Source organism: Durio zibethinus, chromosome 12 (genome assembly GCF_047325235.1).
Source record: "Durio zibethinus cultivar Kanyao isolate XHJ-2024 chromosome 12, ASM4732523v1, whole genome shotgun sequence".
In the NCBI taxonomy this organism is placed as follows: domain Eukaryota; kingdom Viridiplantae; phylum Streptophyta; class Magnoliopsida; order Malvales; family Malvaceae; genus Durio; species Durio zibethinus.
The window spans coordinates 3,842,761-3,863,660 of record NC_143173.1 but is presented as its reverse complement, the minus strand read 5'-3'; the positions used below and the strand labels follow the sequence as shown (position 1 = coordinate 3,863,660).

The 20,900-nt window shown below is 32.3% G+C and overlaps 1 protein-coding gene and 3 pseudogenes across 1 annotated transcript; 1 reads left to right on the top strand and 3 right to left on the bottom strand.

The window, feature by feature from the left end:
* Positions 1-1,024: 1,024 nt before the first annotated feature.
* LOC111297184 (uncharacterized) lies at positions 1,025-4,294 on the top strand. The gene is made up of 2 exons (XM_022891821.2): positions 1,025-1,361; positions 2,527-4,294. The coding sequence occupies exons 1-2, from the start codon at positions 1,333-1,335 to the stop codon at positions 3,530-3,532; spliced, it is 1,035 nt and encodes a 344-aa protein (XP_022747556.2). The 5' UTR covers positions 1,025-1,332; the 3' UTR covers positions 3,533-4,294.
* A 676-nt stretch (positions 4,295-4,970) lies between these two features.
* On the bottom strand, positions 4,971-7,804 carry LOC111297447 (cytochrome P450 89A2 pseudogene; annotated as a pseudogene).
* Positions 7,805-9,204: 1,400 nt separating this feature from the next.
* Positions 9,205-11,099, bottom strand: LOC111296200 (cytochrome P450 89A2 pseudogene; annotated as a pseudogene).
* A 3,338-nt stretch (positions 11,100-14,437) lies between these two features.
* LOC111296183 (large ribosomal subunit protein bL17c-like) lies at positions 14,438-16,028 on the bottom strand (annotated as a pseudogene).
* Positions 16,029-20,900: the final 4,872 nt, after the last annotated feature.

Below are 20,900 nucleotides of genomic sequence, written 5' to 3'. Positions count from 1 at the left end.
TGCAAAGAACATTTAGCAGGATAAATAGAAGCCTCAAGTAGCTCCCAAAAGCAAAGAAACTCGTGCACGATGCACCTATTTTGATTGCTTGCTTAGCCAAGACATAAAATACAGATAACACAAGGCAACCTAAAATGAAAATGCCATTCTAAGCACCTTTCATGACTCAACCACCATTCAAATCAAACTCTCCACCTTCGCGCCAGTCGTTCTGCACACCTGTATCCCCGTTTTCAGTCTCTTCATCATTCAAGAAATCTTCAGAGGGCTCCTTTTCATCCCTTTGGTCGTTGTTCCCCCATCTCATTAGGGTTTACACCCATGTCATTACCAATTGGAAGGTTGCTTCCTTGAGGCCCAAGTGCATTTGCCCTTATAGGTCCTCGAGCCATCATTTCAGTACTAACAAAAACAATGATAAAAACTCAAATCTAAATATTATACATCCAAATTTTAAACTTTAACCATTTGCATCAACCCCTATCCGCAACGCTAACTCTTTATTTATCAGGCTCCGCATTGGATAGGCTAGCTTGGGCTTTGTACTTTCTTTATATATATAGAGAGAGAGAGACACACACACACACACGCATACACGAAAGAGAGACTTGTGAAATGTTAGCGGCAGTTTTCCTAGGAATCGCTTTGGACATACGAGCCCTTGTAAAGCCACGTCATTTAATATTTTTTATCTAAAATCGACAATTTTAAATCAAAAGTTACTTGAGTAGTATGATTTTTTCAAAATTTTCTTTGGCCTTTTCATTGTTCAAGTAAGAAGGAAAGTTCATAGCTAAGTCTTTTTTATCAATAACAATTTTTTTGTTTTCTATTTTAAAACTTTTCATTAACGTTTTCTTAATACTTTTTTAAACTTGTATATTACAGTCATTAATAAAAATTATAAGAAGAAAAGCTAGAAAAAGAATGCTCAATAAAAAAAAAAGGACTTTTCATAAAGTCAACAGTAAAAATTACAGAGTACCTATAAATTGGAACAAAAATATTTATCGGTAAAAACGGTGATAAATTTTAAATTAAAAAATCAGAATGACATGACTCTATGAGATTTCGGGTATTGAAAAGCATCTGCAAGGGAGACTGCCCCTAGCATTGCGATATTACTGTACTGTCCATAATCGAGTCAGTCTATTCGTGTTGCCAAACACGTTTCTTTTCCTCCGTGTCTAAAACACTTTTAGCCTAAAGCCCTTTCTTCTTAAACTTAAACCCTGCAACTTCATAGCTTCATTTCTCAAAGGAATTTTTTTTTTTTTAAACATGAATTTAATTTGAAATGATTTCTCTTTCGTTTCCCCAATCCCTGTCTCTATGCTTCGTCCTTCTCACGGGCTTTCGTGGTTAGTCCTTCTCTCTTTCTCTATCGTGGATTTTTTTCTTTTTTTAATGTCTTTTCTTAAACATTTGTAAGTGTTTGATTTTTTGTCTCAGAGTTCTAACATTTTCTTTCTTATAAAAATTAGATGCATGTTTTTATACTTTTGATTTTTTTAGCACAAATACCCTTCTTTGCTTGTTGTTTGATTGTTTGCCGACGTTGTCCCTTATAGTTTTTAAGTGTCTCCTCTGAAGTCAAATAATCACTTTTATTTTCTAGGAATTAGTATGAAATTCAAACATTTGAGGCTTTTGATGACTTTTCTTTCTTTATGAAGAATCAGAGTTGTTGATTTAATTGTCGGACAGGTGGTTGTAGGCTGAGCTGTTGTGCATGGAGAATAGAAGGTCAGGGGTACAGGAGTTGGGACTCCGGGCCTTGCTCCGGAATTCAAGCTAGTATTTTCCTTTAGAGGGGACGATATGAGAGAGAGATAGATATATAGATAGTGAGAGGAAGTAGAGAGAAGCTATTGGTAGTACTTGTGTTACCTGATCTATCCTACCTCTTATAGCTTCTGGGTGATGAAATGGCTAGATGGGCTGCCATGTGAGTCATGCTGGTGTGGCCTCTTATGTGTAACAAGAGTCTTTTTGAATTATATTGCGAATGGACTTGTTTTTATTGGTTAGTAGCACTGATGGTATATGACAGTCCAGTGACAATATATAAGTGTAGGAAGCTTTTGATTTTTATAGCTTTGTTTGTTTGTTGTTTGTTGTTTTTGCTACGTGTTTTTTCCTACTTGATTTTTGCTTCCCGAAAAGTTGTTAAAAGAAAAAGTAGAGTGTAAAAAGCAAGACCATATTTTGATTAGATGAGTAAACGGCTTGAATGGATCACACATTTAAACATAATTGATAATTGTTCCCTCTAAATGTAAACTTTAGGTGTTTTATAATTCAAAAGGTTAAATTTCTAAAATTTAATTGATCAAAATGATTATTTGCTTTTTGTATAAACACATCTTCTGCAAATGGAGCCATGATTTTTACAAAATTTATTGCTTTTACATGTTGTATTTTTTTAGTGATGATTGCTTACCTTACCTCAATCAATTTGTATTATAGATTCCTGCCTTCGCTCATAATGAGTTAATGCAACCATTATCTTTTTCTCTTGGGCAGTGAAGAACTTGCATATCGCTTTCCCTTAATCGTTCAACTATCACGTTACAAGAGCAGGAATAAGCATAACATTGGTTTGCTTGTCAGTGATTTGAAGTATAGGAGAACGTATTCTAGCCAGAATCTACTTGAGCCAGTTAGTGAAGGGCTCATAACCAGTAGTCAATTTCTAAATCATCCTCAAAGAAGTTCAAGTCAGTCTAGTTGTTATCAGAAATTTGCACCTGCTGAAACTTATTCTATTCTTAGGTCCAGTAGTCTTCAGCACTGGTTCAAAAATTGGCAAGAAGAGAGAAGGCATAAATTGACCGCAAGCACATTTGCTGGGGCTATAGGCTTTTGGCCTTTTCGAAGGGCCCAGCTCTGGCTAGAGAAACTTGGGGCAATCGAACCATTTTCTGGTAACTTGGCTACCTGTTGGAGCAATATAAAAGAAGAGGAAGCACTTGAAAGATACAAATTGATTACTGGAAATACAGTTGCTTTTCCTGAATTTCAGGTTTATGGTAAGATGAACCCAGAAGACAGTTGGTTAGCAGCTTCACCTGATGGTTTAGTGGACAGGTTTGTTTATGGGTTACCTCTTAGAGGAGTATTGGAGATAAAGTGTCCATTTTTTTGTGGAGATATGAGCAAGGCTTCCCCTTGGAAGCGAATCCCCCTTTATTGTATTCCACAAGCTCAGGGTTTAATGGAAATCATGGACCGGGATTGGATGGATTTCTATGTTTGGACACCTAAAGGAAGCAGTTTGTTTCGGATATATCGAGATGTAGAATACTGGGAGGTTCTCAAATTGGCGCTCTCTGATTTTTGGTGGAAGCATGTTCAACCAGCAAAAGAAATCTGCAGTAAATATGTGATCACAGATCCCTTCAGAGAATTAAAATCTCTAAGGCCAACAACCAGGCATGAATTATGTAGCTATATAGTTTATGAAAGCAAACGTGTTGTTGATAATTCTAATTTGTTGATGTGTGAAATAAATGGAGAACTGCAAAACTGATTTGATGAGTGAGATATTGAATTTTAAACCAAGTCTAACTTATTTCTGGAAATGCTTTCTCCGAGGTTTGAACAGTTATTGAGAATTTCAGTTACCATGAGTTCTCTCCTAGGAAGATCAAGGTTGGAAGTTTTGGTTCAAAATAGTTGTTAACCTGGATGCATGGAATTACCATTAGGTGCCATTCTTCCTTTAGTTGGACAAAGTTGAATGCATAGGGCTGCTAAAAGAGTTCTACGAACCTCAGCTGATAAGGCAATATTGAGAAATAAGGAAGGCCTAGGCCATGTTGCTAAATGGGTTCATCTGAACTGGTAAGGCAATATTGAGAAATAAGGAAGGCCTAGGCCATGTTGCTAAATGGGTTCATCTGAAGTTTGTGATCCATCATGCTTTTGATTGCATGATAATTTGTTTTCCTACAGTGCTTAAATTGGCTTGGGATAAAATGTTAAGGTGGTTCTTGGTTGAATCTGGTTCACTTTTGTCATGGAGTTTGGACACCAAAATCATCTAAGCATGATTTCAAATACAGTTCTTGTAGGAATGATTCTAGTAAAGCAGGTCTACATGGTTGTAGAGATTTCTTCGTGAGAGCTCAGCCTTGATATGTTTGGTGATCCTTCGGCTCTTCCGATTCCTTCCGTAACAATTGATTCTTTTTTGTTGTTTGGGTCTGGACTTGTCATAATAATAACACGAGTAGCCTCAAAAGCGGACAGGAAACCGCATTCCGGTTGGGACCTGCAATATTTTATGTAAGTCTTCTTTCAAGTTCTATTTTACTTGCAATTCATGTTAAAAATTCATATCATATCCTATGCTCAACAAGTTGTGGCTGTGTTAGGATTCCTGACAGAAAGTTCCTAACTTTTAATATTTCATTCACAGCCTCTAGGTGATGGTTGCATCTCCCTTGGTTTTATTCATCAATCAAATTACTCATGAAAGTTAAGAATAAAGATTTAGATGTCGGCCTGAAGTTCACAACTGTGACAAATTGGGAGAAAGGCTACAACCCAATTCAGTTACTTTCTTTTTCTCTTTTTATTTTCATTTGGCCTCACTTTTTTATTTGTTAAAAAATAAATTTAATATTTTAAAAAATATTTATTTTAGCAAAAAATTTTATAAAAAAGTAGTTATGTCACGTGTATATTTTTGAAACACGTGAAATAACCACCATCATATTTTATGATTTGTTCGAATAGTAATTTAAACATATTAACAAACTATTTCACGAATAGTTTATTTTAATTAGTTCTAATCTAAAATTCATTAAAAATGAAATTACAGTGGCAAAATTCAATGAAAAATGAAAGTACCATAGCAAAATTCAATATTCACATTAGTATATCCTAAAAAATTTTAAGTGAAAATCTTAATTTATGTTGGTTTTGTGAACTATTAATTTTTTAAAGTAAAGAAGATCAAATGATACAAAAAAAAAATGAAAATCAGAATCTTTAAATTGATAAAATTGTTTAATAATTGGGGACTATTGTAACTTCACAGGTATATATAACTCTAATTCAGGTAAAATGAATTGATGTGTACGACTATCGTTTCATTACATCTTAATTAATTGGCATTCCAAACATGTTAGCTGTTTAATCAACCACAGCCATTATAATCACCCAAGCCTTGGAAGAATGTGAGCCTGCAAGGGATTCTTCATTACCATTGTAAAGTTTTCCTTCTCTGACAAATCAATGTCATCACCATTCACAGGCTTCCACTCAAAAGACCAAACTAAATTTGCCACAAAAAACTCCAAATGTAGCATAGCCAAACCATAACCAGGACAAATCCTCCTTCCTGCCCCAAATGGTATCATCTTCATCTCCTTGCTGCCTGTTATATCAACCATTTCCTCCCCACCATTACTGTCAAGAAACCTTTCAGGTTTAAAAACCATGGGATCTTCCCAAACCTTGGGATCCCAACCCATCTCAGCAATGAAAAAGTATATAATACCTTCCCTTGGCACCAAAAAGTTCTTCAAAACAGTATCTTCTGTTACTCTATGAGGCAACACAAAGTGTGTAGGAGGGTGCCTTCTTAGCCCTTCCAAGATCACTGCCTTCAAATAAGGCATCTTTTCCAAATCATCTTCTTTGACCTCTTCTGCATCTCCCACAACCCCTTTAATCTCCATGAATAGCTTGTCTTGGATATGAGTATATTTCACCAAATTCGCCATAACCCATTGCAATGCTGTGGACGTAGTATCTGTGCCAGCATTAAGAAATTCCGAGCACAAACTTACAATTTCCCCTTCATCAAGTTTCCTGTTCTCTTCCTCAGGGAGTTGCAGATCCAGCAGTGTATCAACATATGACAAAACATGTTCACCTTCATATTTTATATCTTTATCCTCTTTTACTTTCTTTCTGGCCCTTATCAAAGGGATCAATATATCTTCCTGATTTTGGCGAATTTGCAAGAACTTTTTCCACTTCTTATAAAACAAGATCCTCGTAACTCTTGGCCAAAAGTTTAGTATATTGAATTTCTCTAAATTCAATAGCATGCAACGCTGAGCATCCTCAATTTTTTTAATCTGAGTTTCATCAAGCTTGTCACCAAAACACATAACGACTAATAAACAAAACTTGGCATATCTAAGATGGTTCACCACAAAGACAGCATCACCAGCCTTTATGGTGAGCTGCTCTTTGAGTACTTGCAAGACCCATTTACGGGCATGGGAGTAAGATTTGGCACGAGAAGGATTAAGCATTTCTGATGTGAGGTTTCTGCGTAGAATGCGCCATATAGGTCCATAAGGAGCAGTATTGATAGTATGTTGATTGCAACTAACTATTCTCCTTGTGGTAACAGCCGGAGGACGATCAGCAAAAACAGCACCATTTTGGATCAAGGCCTGGTGGATAAGGGAGCGGTCAGAAACAAAGATAGCAGGACGAGAGCCAATTCGTACTATAGGACCAAACTTTGAATGGAGATTTCGGAGGAATGATTCAAGTTCAGAGAAGGATTTGTGTTGCCAAAAGTAGAATCCAAAGAACTCAAAGATAGAGGGGCTCGGAGAAAGGTTATGGCGGGTGCGTTTTCTTGAAGATACAGGCAAATTAAAGAGAGCTCGAAAGATTGCAGCAATGAAGACAGAGGATATGATGATGAACAAGTTTCCATTCTAGCAACTCAGAAGTTACTAACAAAATAGCTCCTGGCCTGAAATATTTGGAGCAGTAATTGATAAATGAAAGGATTAAAAGCTGAAAGAGTCTATATTGACTGCCATTTTCGTTTTTTCTTTTTTTTGTTATATCAGAATCAATTAATTTAATAAACTATAAATCTGGGTTTCAGACACGAGGATCCTTTCTTGTTCTGCAAGGATTAGAAATCAACTCCAACACTCCTACAGATTATTTTATTATCTTTTATTTCTCGTGACAATACCATGCTTAAGCACTCAACACTTTTTAGTTGGCAACTGAGGAAATGAATGATTGCACGACGCTTGCTGTCACAATCAGACTGACTTTTTAACGGTTTTCACTTTTTTTTACAAGAATATAAAATAAAAAAATAGATTATAATAGTTGGAATTTAAATTGTAAATTTGTTGGATATTTAAAAAGGCTGCCTTCTCTCTTAAGTATACGGTATATTGACAATCAAAATTTTCTTTTTGTCTGATAATTCAGAGTTGGACATAATGAGATTATTATATTGAGACCTAGAAAAATGCATCCTATGGTGTGAACACAGGATTAACTCTATATTAATTTCATCTGAAACTTGAGAAATCACAGATGTACTGGTTGATTGAGTCTTGATTAGTGCAAATTGAAAAGGAGTTTCACTTTTTTTTAATATTTCTAAATTCATTATTTAATTTGATTCATAAAGAGTGATAGATAATAAATTATTTAAAAATAGCTATTACCTGTTCATTTTGTACTTACCTGCTGGAAGCAGCTGCGAAGAACATTAAGGAAACTTGAATCTGGGATACGGATGAACCGCAATAGTAATAATTTGTGCAGGATTGAATGTTTCCTTTTGAGTTCTGACCAAGAGCTACATTGGCCAAGCTGGAGAAACTTGGAACTTAATTAAAGATTTTGTTTCCTCCTAATGACTTGAGTTCAGGAAAGTTACACAAAGTTCACATTGTTTTTTTGTTGCATGACCGATATCATTACTACTTCTGTTAAGAATTCATCCAAGAAAATAGAATCCTCGCATGAATGGATACCTGTTAAGAAAAGTGGATGAATCATCTAAGTTAAGCCTCATATTTGTGCCTAAACTTATATTTGAATCCGAGAAAACAGAGAGACTCAAATACTTATTCCTTGCTACATTAAAGTAGGATTACCTGACAATTCAAGTTAATTAGGTGTGGTTCAAAGTTGAACATGGACATTATTTTAAGAGATTTTTTTTTTTTTTTTAATTTGTGTTGGTATCATGATGAATTATTCACTTATATAGGCAATAAAATATATACATATGCCAAAGCAACATATGGCAATCTTATGATCCGATTCAATGGAAAGAAGAAGAGCACCAAAAATTGGAAACTCGAGGGATGACATGCAGGTAAGGGCAAAATCTGAAGGGAGAGACTCGAGAGGGCTTTAGCAGCTTCTCAGTAAAGGATTGTCTAGATTATGCAAAAGTTCCTAAAAAACCATCATCAACAAGTTTCTGTAAAGATGCATTTCCAAAAGCGAAATGAATACATCGACATTTCATTAACAGTTGTTGTATTATCAGCCAGCGCTGCCTTGCCTATGCCTGCAACAAATGCAAGCTCGCAATGGTTTTTTCATCACAAATGTAAATTCTTTTTTCTCTGACAAATCAACATCATCCCCATCCTTGGCCTTCCACTTAGAAAACCAAACCAAATTTGCTATAAAATACTCCAAATGAAGCATACCATGGGGTCAAACTTTGGGTTGAGACTTCGAAGGATTGGTCCAAAAATCCGAGAAGGATTTGTATTTGTGAAGCCATAAGAAGTTGCCAATGATTGGAAAATTAGGGGTCCCGGAGGGAGCTTGAGTCCAGGTTTTTGGGAGGGGAAGAGATTGTTAAACGAGGCTTCGAGGATTGAAGATAGATCCGCAGTGAAGAGATCATAAGTACCCAAGTTTCCAATTTTGCCAATAGTAACTGATAAAGTATTAACTCTTAATTTTAATTAAATCTTGATAATTTTAATTATGAAAAAAACTTATTCAAGAACCTTAAGTAATGATCAATTTTGCCAACAAATAACGTGTATGTTGGTAAAGTATTAATATTTTAATTTTAATTATCAAAATTCAAAATTTTAAAACTTTCGAATATAAAAAAACAACTTTTAAAGATTAGTACTTCTATAAGAGCAAAGTTTGTGAAAATCTCTTAATTTAGTGAAAAAAAAAAACCTTAAAAATGCATAAAAATTTTGAGTTTTCCCATCCCTAAAACCCTCTGATAAAAAAAGCCTGAATCGAGAAAACAAAAGTAGCAGCTGCCTGCTACTGTCATGTAAAGAAATTTCAAGAGTGACTAAAATAGGTTTGATCACTTCTTGTAACACTACTAGATGTCAGGGTTTCATTGGATGATTTTTGTGACTAGGGAGGAGGATTTGGTTAGTGAATGGTGTTTCTTTTTGTTGAATTCTTTACTATAAATTAGTGTAGAATAATAAAGAAACCATTTATACAAATCTGAAAGATATAGATTAAATAGTGTTCTGGTACTCATCTAGCACAAAAAGTGAAGGACAGGAAAAGAAAAGAAGAAAGAAGAAGAAGAAAGTACTATATCATCAACCATAGCTTTATCGAGGCCTGGAATATAAGTGAGCCTGCAATGGAGTCTTCATCACCATTGTAAATTCTTGTTTCTCTGACAAATCAACATCATCTCCATCCACAGCTTTCCAATCAAAAGACCAAACTAAATTTGCCACAAAGAACTCCAAATGAAGCATTGCCAAACCAATGCCAGGACAAATCCTCCTCCCTGCCCCAAATGGCATCATCTTGATTTCCTTGCTGCCTGTTATGTCAAACAATTCCTCGCTACCATCACTATTGAGAAACCTTTCAGGTTTAAAAGCCATGGGATCTTCCCAAACCTCAGGGTCTAATCCCATCTCTGCTACCATGAAATTTATCATACCTCTCCTGGGAAATAAAAAATCATTAAAAACAACATCTCTTGTAACTTTATGTGGCAACAGAAAATGTGCAGGTGGGTGACGCCTTAGACTTTCCAAAACTACTGCTTTCAAATAAGGCATCTTTTGCAAATCATCCTCTTTGACCTCTTCCTCTCCTTCTCCAACAACCCCTTTAATCTCCATGAATAGCTTCTCCTGAATGTGAGGATATTTCACCAAATTTGCCATAATCCATTGCAAAACTGTGGATGTAGTATCTGTGCCAGCATTTAGAAATTCTGAGCACAAACTCACCATTTCCCCTTCATTTAGTTTCCTTTTGTCCTCAGGGAGTTGTAGCTCCAACAAAGTATCCACATATGATAAAACAAACTCATCTTTTACCTTGCTCAAGTTCTCTTGCTTTGCCTTCTCTCTTGCCCTTATCAATGGGATCAAGATATCTTCTTGATTTTGTCGAATTCGCAAGAACTTTTTCCAAAACTTATGAAACAAAACCTTGGTATATCTAGGCCAGACATTGAGTATGTTGAAACCTCCAAAATTCAACAGCATGTCAAGTTGAACATCCTCAATTCTTTTGATCTGTTTTTCATCAAGCTTATCACCAAAGCACATAAGGGCTAACAAACAAAACATGGCATATCTAAAATGGTCCACTACCGTAACAGGTTCTCCACTACTTCTAGACTTGATCAGCTGTTCCTTGAGAACATTCAAGGTCCACTTACGAGCATGAGAATAAGATCTAACCCGAGAAGGATTGAGAATTTCGGAGGTGAGATTGTTTCGAAGAATACGCCAAGTGGGTCCATAACTAGCCGAATTGATAGTATGTTGATTGCTGCTATCAATTTTGGCAGTGGAAACAGGAGAAGGTCGATCAGCAAAAACAGCACCATTTTGGACTAAGGCCTGGTGAGCAAGGGAGTGATCAGAAATAAATATTGCAGGGTAGGAACCGATACGGAGAGTTACAATGTTCCCAAATTTTGCGTGGAGACCTCGCAGTATTGGTTCGAGTTCGGAGAATGATTTCCAATTGCGTAGCCATATGGAGCTGCCTATGAAGGGCAAGGTCGGAGGCCCTGGTGGGAGCTTGGGTCCAAGCCTTTTATAGGGAAAGAGAAGGTTCAACAAGGCTCTGAGGAAAGCAAATATGCAAAGAGTGGAAATGATGAGCAACCAAGGTTCCATTTTCACGAAGAAAACAACTTCCCAGAGAGTTAATTGCTTGGACGAAAGTGGAATTGGTGCAGTTATGCAGCAGATACTGGAGCTTTAGCAAACAGTTAAGCCCATGTTTGGAAATTACGAGAGAAAATGAAGACGAGAAAATGGAGTGAAAGGACTCGGTAGATTTCTCTATTCAGATTGCTCAAGTTCCAAGAAGAGAGAATAGAGGGGATTTGATAATAGTCATTGGTTTATATTTGAAATGTATAATGCTAATATTGAATTTAAAAAATTTTAATATAGTATTTTAATCATAATTTTATTAAATAATATTATATTTAAAAAAATTTTATCAGCAATATTTATTATTTAAAGTTGATCTAAGACATAAATATTATATTAATTAATAAATTTATAATTTAAATGTCATATAAAAAATTTTATAAAATATAAATATTTTATTATAAGTTAAGGATTATTTTATTATAATTCATGGGTAATTGGTGATATTTGAAGCTTATTTATTTGTGGTTGAGTTTTAAAACTTTATTACAAGGTAAAGGATATTACAAAGCAATCAAATTCAATAAATGGACAACCCAAAGACTCCAAAGACCATGCTACACAGCGGCATCATGTGATTGGATACTACAACGAATTGGAGTCTCCACTTGTTCTGCTATATATCTCTGGTCAACATTTACATGCGCGGATTTTTCCACGTATTATGAAACTTGTTCATAATATTAATTTCGTATAGAATGGAGGACGATGAGGTGTTTACGTCGTATTTTTTTATTTTTTTATTTTTTTAATAAATAAATTTTATAAAAAAAATTAATAAAAATAAAGATAATAAAATAATTCATATTTGATTGATTTTATTCGCTTCAATCCAAATAAGTGTATTTAAAAAAAACACAAATCAAATCGAATTTTTATTTTAAAATAAAATAATTAGAGACAGACTTAAGATATCATATTTCATCTTGGGTGTCCATGTGATAACTTAATTTTTTTTTTTTCATATATATTTTTTAAGTTTTTACCTTTTTTTTGGGTTTTTTTAACTTTTATTTTTTATTAAATAAATTTTATAACAAAAAAATCAATAGGATAAAATAATTTTATCTATAAGTTTCGTTTTGACCTTATCAATTTGTGTGCTTTTTAATTCGAGATAATTTGGTTAAATTTTTTAAATCAAGCTCAGATCATAACGAGGTTTTGAGTGTTACCTTTCGAATTTGGTATATATATATAAAATATTATTATTTATTTAATTTTATATTTATATATCATTAAAAATATTATTAAATATTTTAATTTAAAAAATTTACATACCATCCATTTGGTTCTGTATTTTGTTATTTTCTTTTATTTTTTAAAATTTTATTTATTAGATAAATTTTATAAAAAAAAATCAATAAAAATAAAGATGACAAATCAATTTATATTTGATGAGTTTCGAGTCACCACCATCTAATTGATACAATTTTTTTTTTTTAATGTGGTTTAGGTTAAGTTTTACGTTTTTAAACAATTTGAATCAAGTCAATACCGGGTTTGCGGCATTTTACCTCGACCTTTCTTAGGGTCTATAAAAAATATATTTTATTATTTATTTAATTTATATTTATTTATATATATATTATATTAATAAAGATGTTATTTAATACCTTAATTTAATAAAAAATTACATTTATATATAATTAAATTATAATTTATATTAAAAAAATAAATACACTTATATTTGTTTATATATATTGTCATTGATTAAAATTTGACAAAAAAAATTTTACTTCTCTTATATTTAAAATATAATTTTTTAAAAATAAAAACTATCTTATAGCAAAGCGCTTGTCAAATTCTAATATTTATAAATAGTGATTAAATGTGTTAAAAAATAATGAAAATAAAGTAATTAGGTGCGTAATTGTGTGTTGTTGCAGATAAATTTTTTTTTATTTTGTCATCTTTATTTATCGATTTTTTAAAATTTTGGTTAATTAAAAAAATGAAAAAAGTCAAAAGGTATAAAAAAGCTTAAATGAGATGACATGTAGATATTTAAATTGGCATCTTACTTTCACAAAATATATTATAAAAAATAATTTTAATTTTAATTTTCTTGTTTGTATGATCTATTTAGTACCAAAATTTCAACAAAAAAAAAAAGGTGAATATATATAAATAAACAATAAAACATATACTTTAATATATATAAATAAGCAATAAAACATATTCGTTGGTGAAAAATCATTTTGGTACAAATTCACCTCGATGAAAATTACTTCGACATAGATTCACCTTGGTATAAATTACCATAGTACAGAATTATATCGATATAAATTATCTCGATATAGATTCATCTCGATATAAATCTCCTAAACACAAATGAATTTAAAATCTCATTATAAAACCTATTAAGTATTATGTTGGTTATTCGGTAACTAACTTAAAAGACCTAAAGGCTCCAAGTCAGTGAGCTATTAACCTCAGCCAAATAGCAAGCAAAGTCAAACCATTATTGGGATCTCAATAGTCATCCACATCAGATAAATCATAAAATGACATTTCATCATGTCGATACCTCAAACCACTTGTGTCCCTAAAAAGTTGGACAACAAAATTGACGCTTAAAGTTCAAACTCGAATGTATCCTTAAATTTTAACAAATCAACTAAACTTAAAATAGGTTAGAGACTTCGTCTCAACTTTCATTTGAACATTCAGATTGTTTGTTAAGGGACATAATTTTAAGAGCATTTTTTATTCATAAGGGTATAATTATTTTTTACCTTAAAAGAGTGGCTCACAATTGGACAAAGGGTGTTTTTATTATTTAATTCAAGCTGACTTGTATAAATACCCCACTCCTTCTAGGTAAAGGGGCCAATTTTTCTCTCGACTCTCTCATTCTTACTTTTGAGCTTTTTTTCGTCAACTCTTAAATTCCTACCTCTGACCTCTTTCCTCAATCTGAACTTAGTACCAACAAACTCTATCAACTATTATGTAATGTATATATGTCATGTGATAACAAATTTGAACTTTCACTTATGACTTAGAATCCCCCTTCTCATAGAAGATAATCGATAACATATTTGTATGGTAGAATAGATGAGTGATAGGAAAATGAACAAATTTAGGAACAAGTATCTTAAGTAGTACATCTAGTTCTAGGGCATACATGTGAATTTGGATTATTTAGTCCTTTTCACTGAATGTTCACCTGCCATGTGAAATGTGTTAACATTGCACCATTAAAAGACAAATGAAAAGGTAAACGTAATTAAATTTATTTGAACTGACTTAGCGAAGAAATGTACTAAGAAAATTCTAGAAACTAGTATAGGTGTGTCAATTATAAAGAAAAAGGCAATCCATCATTCATTAGTATTTATCTATGTGGATTTTCTTATGATATCGTTCATTCAACAAATATTAAATAGGTATGAAATTTAGCTAAAACATCATTTAGCATCAAACTACATACATAGTTGAAGGTAAAGGCTTGAAGAATTAAAAGAAATCTTGTTTAGCTGTACTAATGTATGTCAAAATAGGCAATTTTTCATATAATTAAGCAATGTTCCATGACACCAGAAGGTACCTAATCAAGTTCGATACAGGCCATTAGTGCATTGTCCCCTTGCCTAGGCAAGGTTGTAATATTTTTGTATATCCACCATTTGAATTACAATACCAGTCTGACACCTTAACAAATAACGTATGTACTATTTGTTTCTCATTTCTCATAAATGAAGCGAAGGGTTTGCCTTATTTTGTGAAAGAAACCATCTTTGGCTAAGGTGATAATTTTTTCAACATACTTCCTTATGGCACTTGCCCTACTTCTAGTGGTTTTGATCCAACCATGTTTAAGGAGCAGAATGGTGAGGCCTCAAAGGAGAGCACGTCACTGGTCAGGAGGCCTACTAAGTTTAAGTACTCGTCTGCAATGCCTCATAGCATAGATAGAATCGACAACCATTATCAATTATGGCAACATTATACTCAAAATTGGTGAGGTCTACCAGCATTTATGTTATTAGTAACATAATAGAGTTATAGATCTTAAAAGTATCTATTTTATGTAACTTCAAAAAAAAAAAAAACTAGTCCATGATGCTATTGCCTAATGCCTACTAATAAATATGGCAAAGTTCTTAGAGAGGAGAAATGATGTAGAATAAGTGATCTCAAATAAAATAGTCAAGAAGTAATAAAATTGAATTCTCTAATCTCAAATCTCAATAGTCAAAATCACAATTATCAAAAGGTATAACTTTAAAGTCTCGGTAACCTAAATTTTAGTAATTCATAGTAAATTAGTTATCAAGGAGCTAAAAAATGCATAGTCTCAAAACTACTAGAAACTAGAATAATAACAAAGGTAATTCCAAGAAAAAAATCTCAAATCCTTAATATATGCAAAATAACAGAGCATAACCCAAAAAAACCCATACACACTAGAAATAACATAAAAATCCCATAGAAATACAACAAAGTAATTTCATAAAATCCTAAATAATTTTAATACTTTAGTCAGCTTGTCTTTGTTCTACATCAAGAAATGGAATAAAAACAAATGGATAAACCAGTCTTCCTTCCAATCTGTTTAGTTTTAAAAGGATTAAGTGATTAACAAAACATTTCACCATATTCTTTACACCAAGTTTTTAACTTATCAAACTTGGAGGTTAACTTAATTCAATTGGCCCATATAATCATTCAATAGCTTTGATTCAAATTTTAATACATGTAATCTCTTCCTTTATTTTTAGGTTGCAATCTCCTTTCTACAGTTTCTAGTTTATCACAATAAAGAGTCAGCTGACAGCTATTTGAATGATCATCCAATAAGAAAGGTTTTAAGTTTTTCAAATGAATGATTTAAAGACCTATTGATTCTAAGAACTGATTGCAAAGTTGATCATTTAGACCTTTGGATTCATAGATATGGATCTCAAACTTATGAAAAGGGATATTCCCAATGAAAGAGCCAACAAGTTGAGGGCATTTGGTAGGATGAGGAGGAGGTGGACATGGTAATTTAATGGAATAAACTATGGAAGTGAGTGGTAGCATAGCTTACTTTAAAGATACCATGCTCCATCGACTAGTTCCACAATTTGAGGTCATTGCCATTGCCATTTTCAATTTTGGGTTATTTTAGCTGACCTTTGAAAATGGTGAAATTTGGAATGGATAAGGAATTGTTGTAGAAGAAAAATAAACTGAAAATTTGAAGAAAAAGTTGAATGAGAGAAATTGAGCTCATATGGAACTGGATAGAGATTCAGAGAATAAGGTTGGGTTTATAACAAATTTGTACATCCTTCGTTTTACTTTTTGGGCTCAGATTAGTAAACTGAATCAAAATTATATTTTGTCAAAAAAGGAAAAGCCTTTTAGATTGAAAATCTGTCAAATTTGGCATGCTTTGTTAAGAAATTATTTTGTTTCAACTAAAATGTAATTGAGCTGAGTCGAGTCAATACACTACTATACTTGAGCTCAAGCTAAACTGAAAAATTCAAGCCGAATTTTATTTTTCAAGCTCGAACTCAACTCGAGAGACTAATTTTGAGGCAAGATGATTATTTTTTTTAAAGTTCAATGAAACAATCATACGGTAAGAGATATGATTGCAAAACTAGAGGAATGAAATGTGGATGTAAATCAAGTTTTGAGGACGAAACTTCTTATAAGGAGGGGAGAATGTAATACCCCAGCCCAAATAATAATTGGGCTAGACTAATACTAAAGCCCATCAGTTTATTAAGATATTATTTAGTAAAAGAAAAAGGGCTGAAGTATTAGATGAAAAAAAACCTAACTATCGTGAAATATAAAGGAAATAGAGTTCTTCTTTTTCATCTTCCTTAGAGTTACAGAATATGAAAAATCAAGTTGGAGATTCACAATCAGAGGTTACAATCAAGTTAATCCCTTAAAGGTGAGTACATGCCCTCTTTTTATTTGAAAAGAAATATCAAGTTGATTACTATTATTTGGAGTTGAAGTTTTGAGAGAAAAACCAAGAAAAATCATGAAATCCTTCATTAATCTTGATGATCTATTTGGATAAATTACTGGGCTTTGTTTATTTCATGTTCTTAAGATTTATTGATGATTATTGAATGGAGTTTAAAGGCTGAAAGTAAGGATTTGAGTTTTTAAAGATTGAAGGAGAAATTCTGTTTTTGGATGAGATGTTGTGATATGAAATAATGAATTAAAATAGAATTTCATATTAATGGATAGATTATTGCTATGATTATTATATATCATTGGAAATCATGTTGAATCTAGTTTCTAATGAAACAAACGAAAGTTAAATCCAAGTTTTCTATGAAGAGTTGTCTAATTTTAACTTAAGGATATGCAGGCTATACGATAACAACATCAGGGTTGAATTACGAAATTCTTCTTAATTTGTATACAAGGATTTACAGATTAAGCCATATATGTTTGAAAAGCTTATTGAGTCTACTTTTCAATGAAATAAGTGGAATTGAATTTGAAATTTTCTTTAAGATAATACGGCCATGTTACGTCTTAATCTCGGGACGTGACAAAGCAGAGCTAATGTTAAAGTTTTTGTTGGTGACTAGGGGTTTGGGGCGGTTAGCAAAGACGGCACCATTTTGGATTAAGGCCTGGTGAGCTATGGAACGATCGGCAATGAAGATGGCGGAGCGGAAGCCAATCCAAAGGGTGACTATAGGGCCAAATTTAGCATGGATAGACAGGAGGCTATACATAAGTTCAGAAGAAGACTTGCGGAGCTATAAGAAGTTGCAAATGATGGGGTAGGTTGAAGGCCCGGGAGGAAGATTGTGGGAGGGTTTTCTTGTGGTGAAAAGAAGGTTAAATATGAACTTGATGAAAGCAGAAATGCAAATAGAGATGAGGATTATGAACCATGGCTCCATTTTACCATAACTTGTGGTTAGTTGTAAGGCAGTAACAGCCTATTTAACTTGAAAAATAGAGGAAATGTGTAATTAGTTTGATGTTGAATGATTTTGTTGATTACTGATGTCCTGTTATGAAGACATCAGGTTTTTGAAGGTAGTACTCTTAATTTGGCCTCACATTTGTGTATGTTCTAGACATTGTTAGGATTGCTTACATGTTTATTCACTTCAAAGGTTTGAAATTGCAATAATTAATTTGATTAGATTTGATACATATATACAATATATATAGTTTATTCTAAATGAGCATTTATGCATTTCTTGTATTTGATGTAAAATAGTTTCTCTGTTGTTAATCTAATAAAGAATTCCTTTAGACATGCTTATTGGTTTGGAAGCAGAGCTAATTTTGAAAAGATTGTTCTTATGTTTCATTTACTTCTAAATGAGTTTCGCTTATGTTTTACCTTGTTTGTGCAGATGATGCTAGAAAATCTGGAAGAGGTAGTGCCAATGGTTTTGGTGTTAGTTAATGATTCACATCCTTGGGTTCAATTGGCAGCTATTAAAGCTATTAAACAGTTGTTTATGGGCTTATGTACGAAGTTGCAATACCGATATCATGAGATAGTTGTAATCACATTAGTTGAAATCATGAATGCTGACCTAAGTCCCAAACTAAAGGTCTGTGTGCCCATTAACATTTGATAAGCATTTACCATTGGTACTACTGAGTTTCCTCTCTACTTGTTTCTTCACTGTTAAGTTGTTGCATTTCTATATTTATATATGGTTATCAACTTTCTGCTAGGAGAGAGATGCTTGGTTGTTGTGTTTTATTGTATTTGTCTTTTTTATGTTATTGCATATGCATTTAATGATAGTTAGACGCTAGCTTTTCATACTTGTCAATTATTCATTTTTCATTCACACCACTCAGTTAATGCCATTTGCTTTCTGGCAGTCATGTAATTTGCAAATACATAAACAATATATTATGCAATAATATTTGGATTTTCTTAAAATTGTTCATGCAATTTTTAAATATTTGAGCCTTTCCTTAGGTTAGGACTTAGGATTCAGTCAGTGAGGGATATTAGATGGAACATAGGAAAATAAGCAAAGGAAGAGAAATATTTTTGTTTATGTGTTAGTGTGATGTAGTGTAAGAGATGTAGATGGTGAAAGTCGCTAAGAGAATAATTATCATTACATGCACTGATTATTTTACATACATTTTAAGCAAAAATAAGGTGAATTTTCTTATCCATTCAAGTGTTATATTTTCGATTGTGCTATCTTAGAATGAATAGTGATAATGTGTGTTCACTTCTGACACCGCAAGTTAATTATGGAAGTCTCCAACAACTATCCAAGACCAGTAAACATGCCTTACTCGTTAAATACTTGTTTCTGTTTTGGTTTTTTCTTCTTTTCATTTTCTAGTCAAAATTGTTTAGGATAAGTTAAGCATTGAAATAACCAAATTGGTGAATGTATTAGTTACAGATCTAATAATATAATATGTAAAGAAAAAAGGTCTAACAGTGTCATAGAAAATATACTACTGAAGTTTGAATTGTTTACTCACCTATTCCTCCGCTTCCCAAAATGAAGAAGAATCAAAATTTCAGTTTTTGGAATCTTTATTGGTGCACAATGTTTGGTAAATGTTCTTCATAATTAATTATGTGTTCTAGAAGCAATAGCATGGTATCTTATAGTGATTCATCATTTTTATCTTATTTCTTCATTTAGTTGTTTGTAAACTATATTTTTGTAGTCATGTTTGTTGTTTCTGTGACATAGGCCCCTGCTACTTCAGCAGTCTTCAGTTTCATCAGAAATGGCAGTGAACAAATCCAAGTTTTTTATAGGTGGACAATTTGGCATGAATTTTGAAAATTCATTAGGGTATATAATCTTTTACTCGATTATGGCATTTGTTTATGAGAAATTATTTTTTTAACTGAGTTATGGAAGAAAATTTTAAACTACGGCATAAGATGCAACTATCATCTAATTTATACTCGAATCATGAGTTGTCCCTTGCGTTGCAGACTATACCTTTGTTTTCTTAATCCAATTACTAGCATTCTTTCTCCTCTTTAACTACTAGGTAAACTCTAAAGCACATTTTCATTTTTATAGCTTTGATGGTATACTTAGTACAGAACATGATTGATTAATATCTAACTTTTGATTTTTTTGCTTATCTTCTGTTCTTACTTCGCCATCTCATAAGTTGCTTCCAAGTCACACTACAGGCTCATTACATCATTGGTCATCTGGATCTATGGGTGTTGTCATGTGGTGTTGATGAGCTTTTACGGTGTTCAGAAGATTTTGAAAGAACTATAACAAAACTGTCGAAATTCAATTTTCAACAACCAAACTGAAAATGATATTAATGATCTTAAAAGTTTGCTCGAAGTGGTTCGATGTTAAATGTAATAAGTCAAAAAATAAATTAAAATAAAGTATTATGTGTTGGGAATTTACTTATGGACTATAATAATTTAATGTTGATTTGATAATTTATGCATTTATATTATATTCGTATTGTATTAAAGAATTATTATATTAAATTTTTATTAAATACATATAATTTTACTAAAATTTTAAGTATGTTGTTTTTATGTTTTTTTTTTTCTTCTTAATGGGTGTCAACTGTTTAAAATTATCAAGAATTTTTTTTTATTAGCAAATTTGTTGGATGAATCTAATGTACATTGATTCAAACTGCAAGGTGAAGATAATGTTCTTCAAACATTATATTTAAAAAAAAAATAACACTCTTTCGTCGTTTTTATTCAACAATTGATTAATTAATTTAAACCTTGGTCGGATCATTTTAATTTACCAAATTGCCATTTGGGTTAATAAATTAAGTACTATAGTATTTCCAAATGCGCACAAATTAATATAATTAATCTTAGTTAATAATGAGTTATGGTGAACTAGTGAATAAAAACCAATAAAATTTTATGATCTGTTAGTAAAATATTTTACCTATATTTGAAAACTTTAAATATTATAAAAATAAAATAAAATCTTTTTAACTACAATGAATTATAATTGATAGCGTAAATTTTAATTTGTT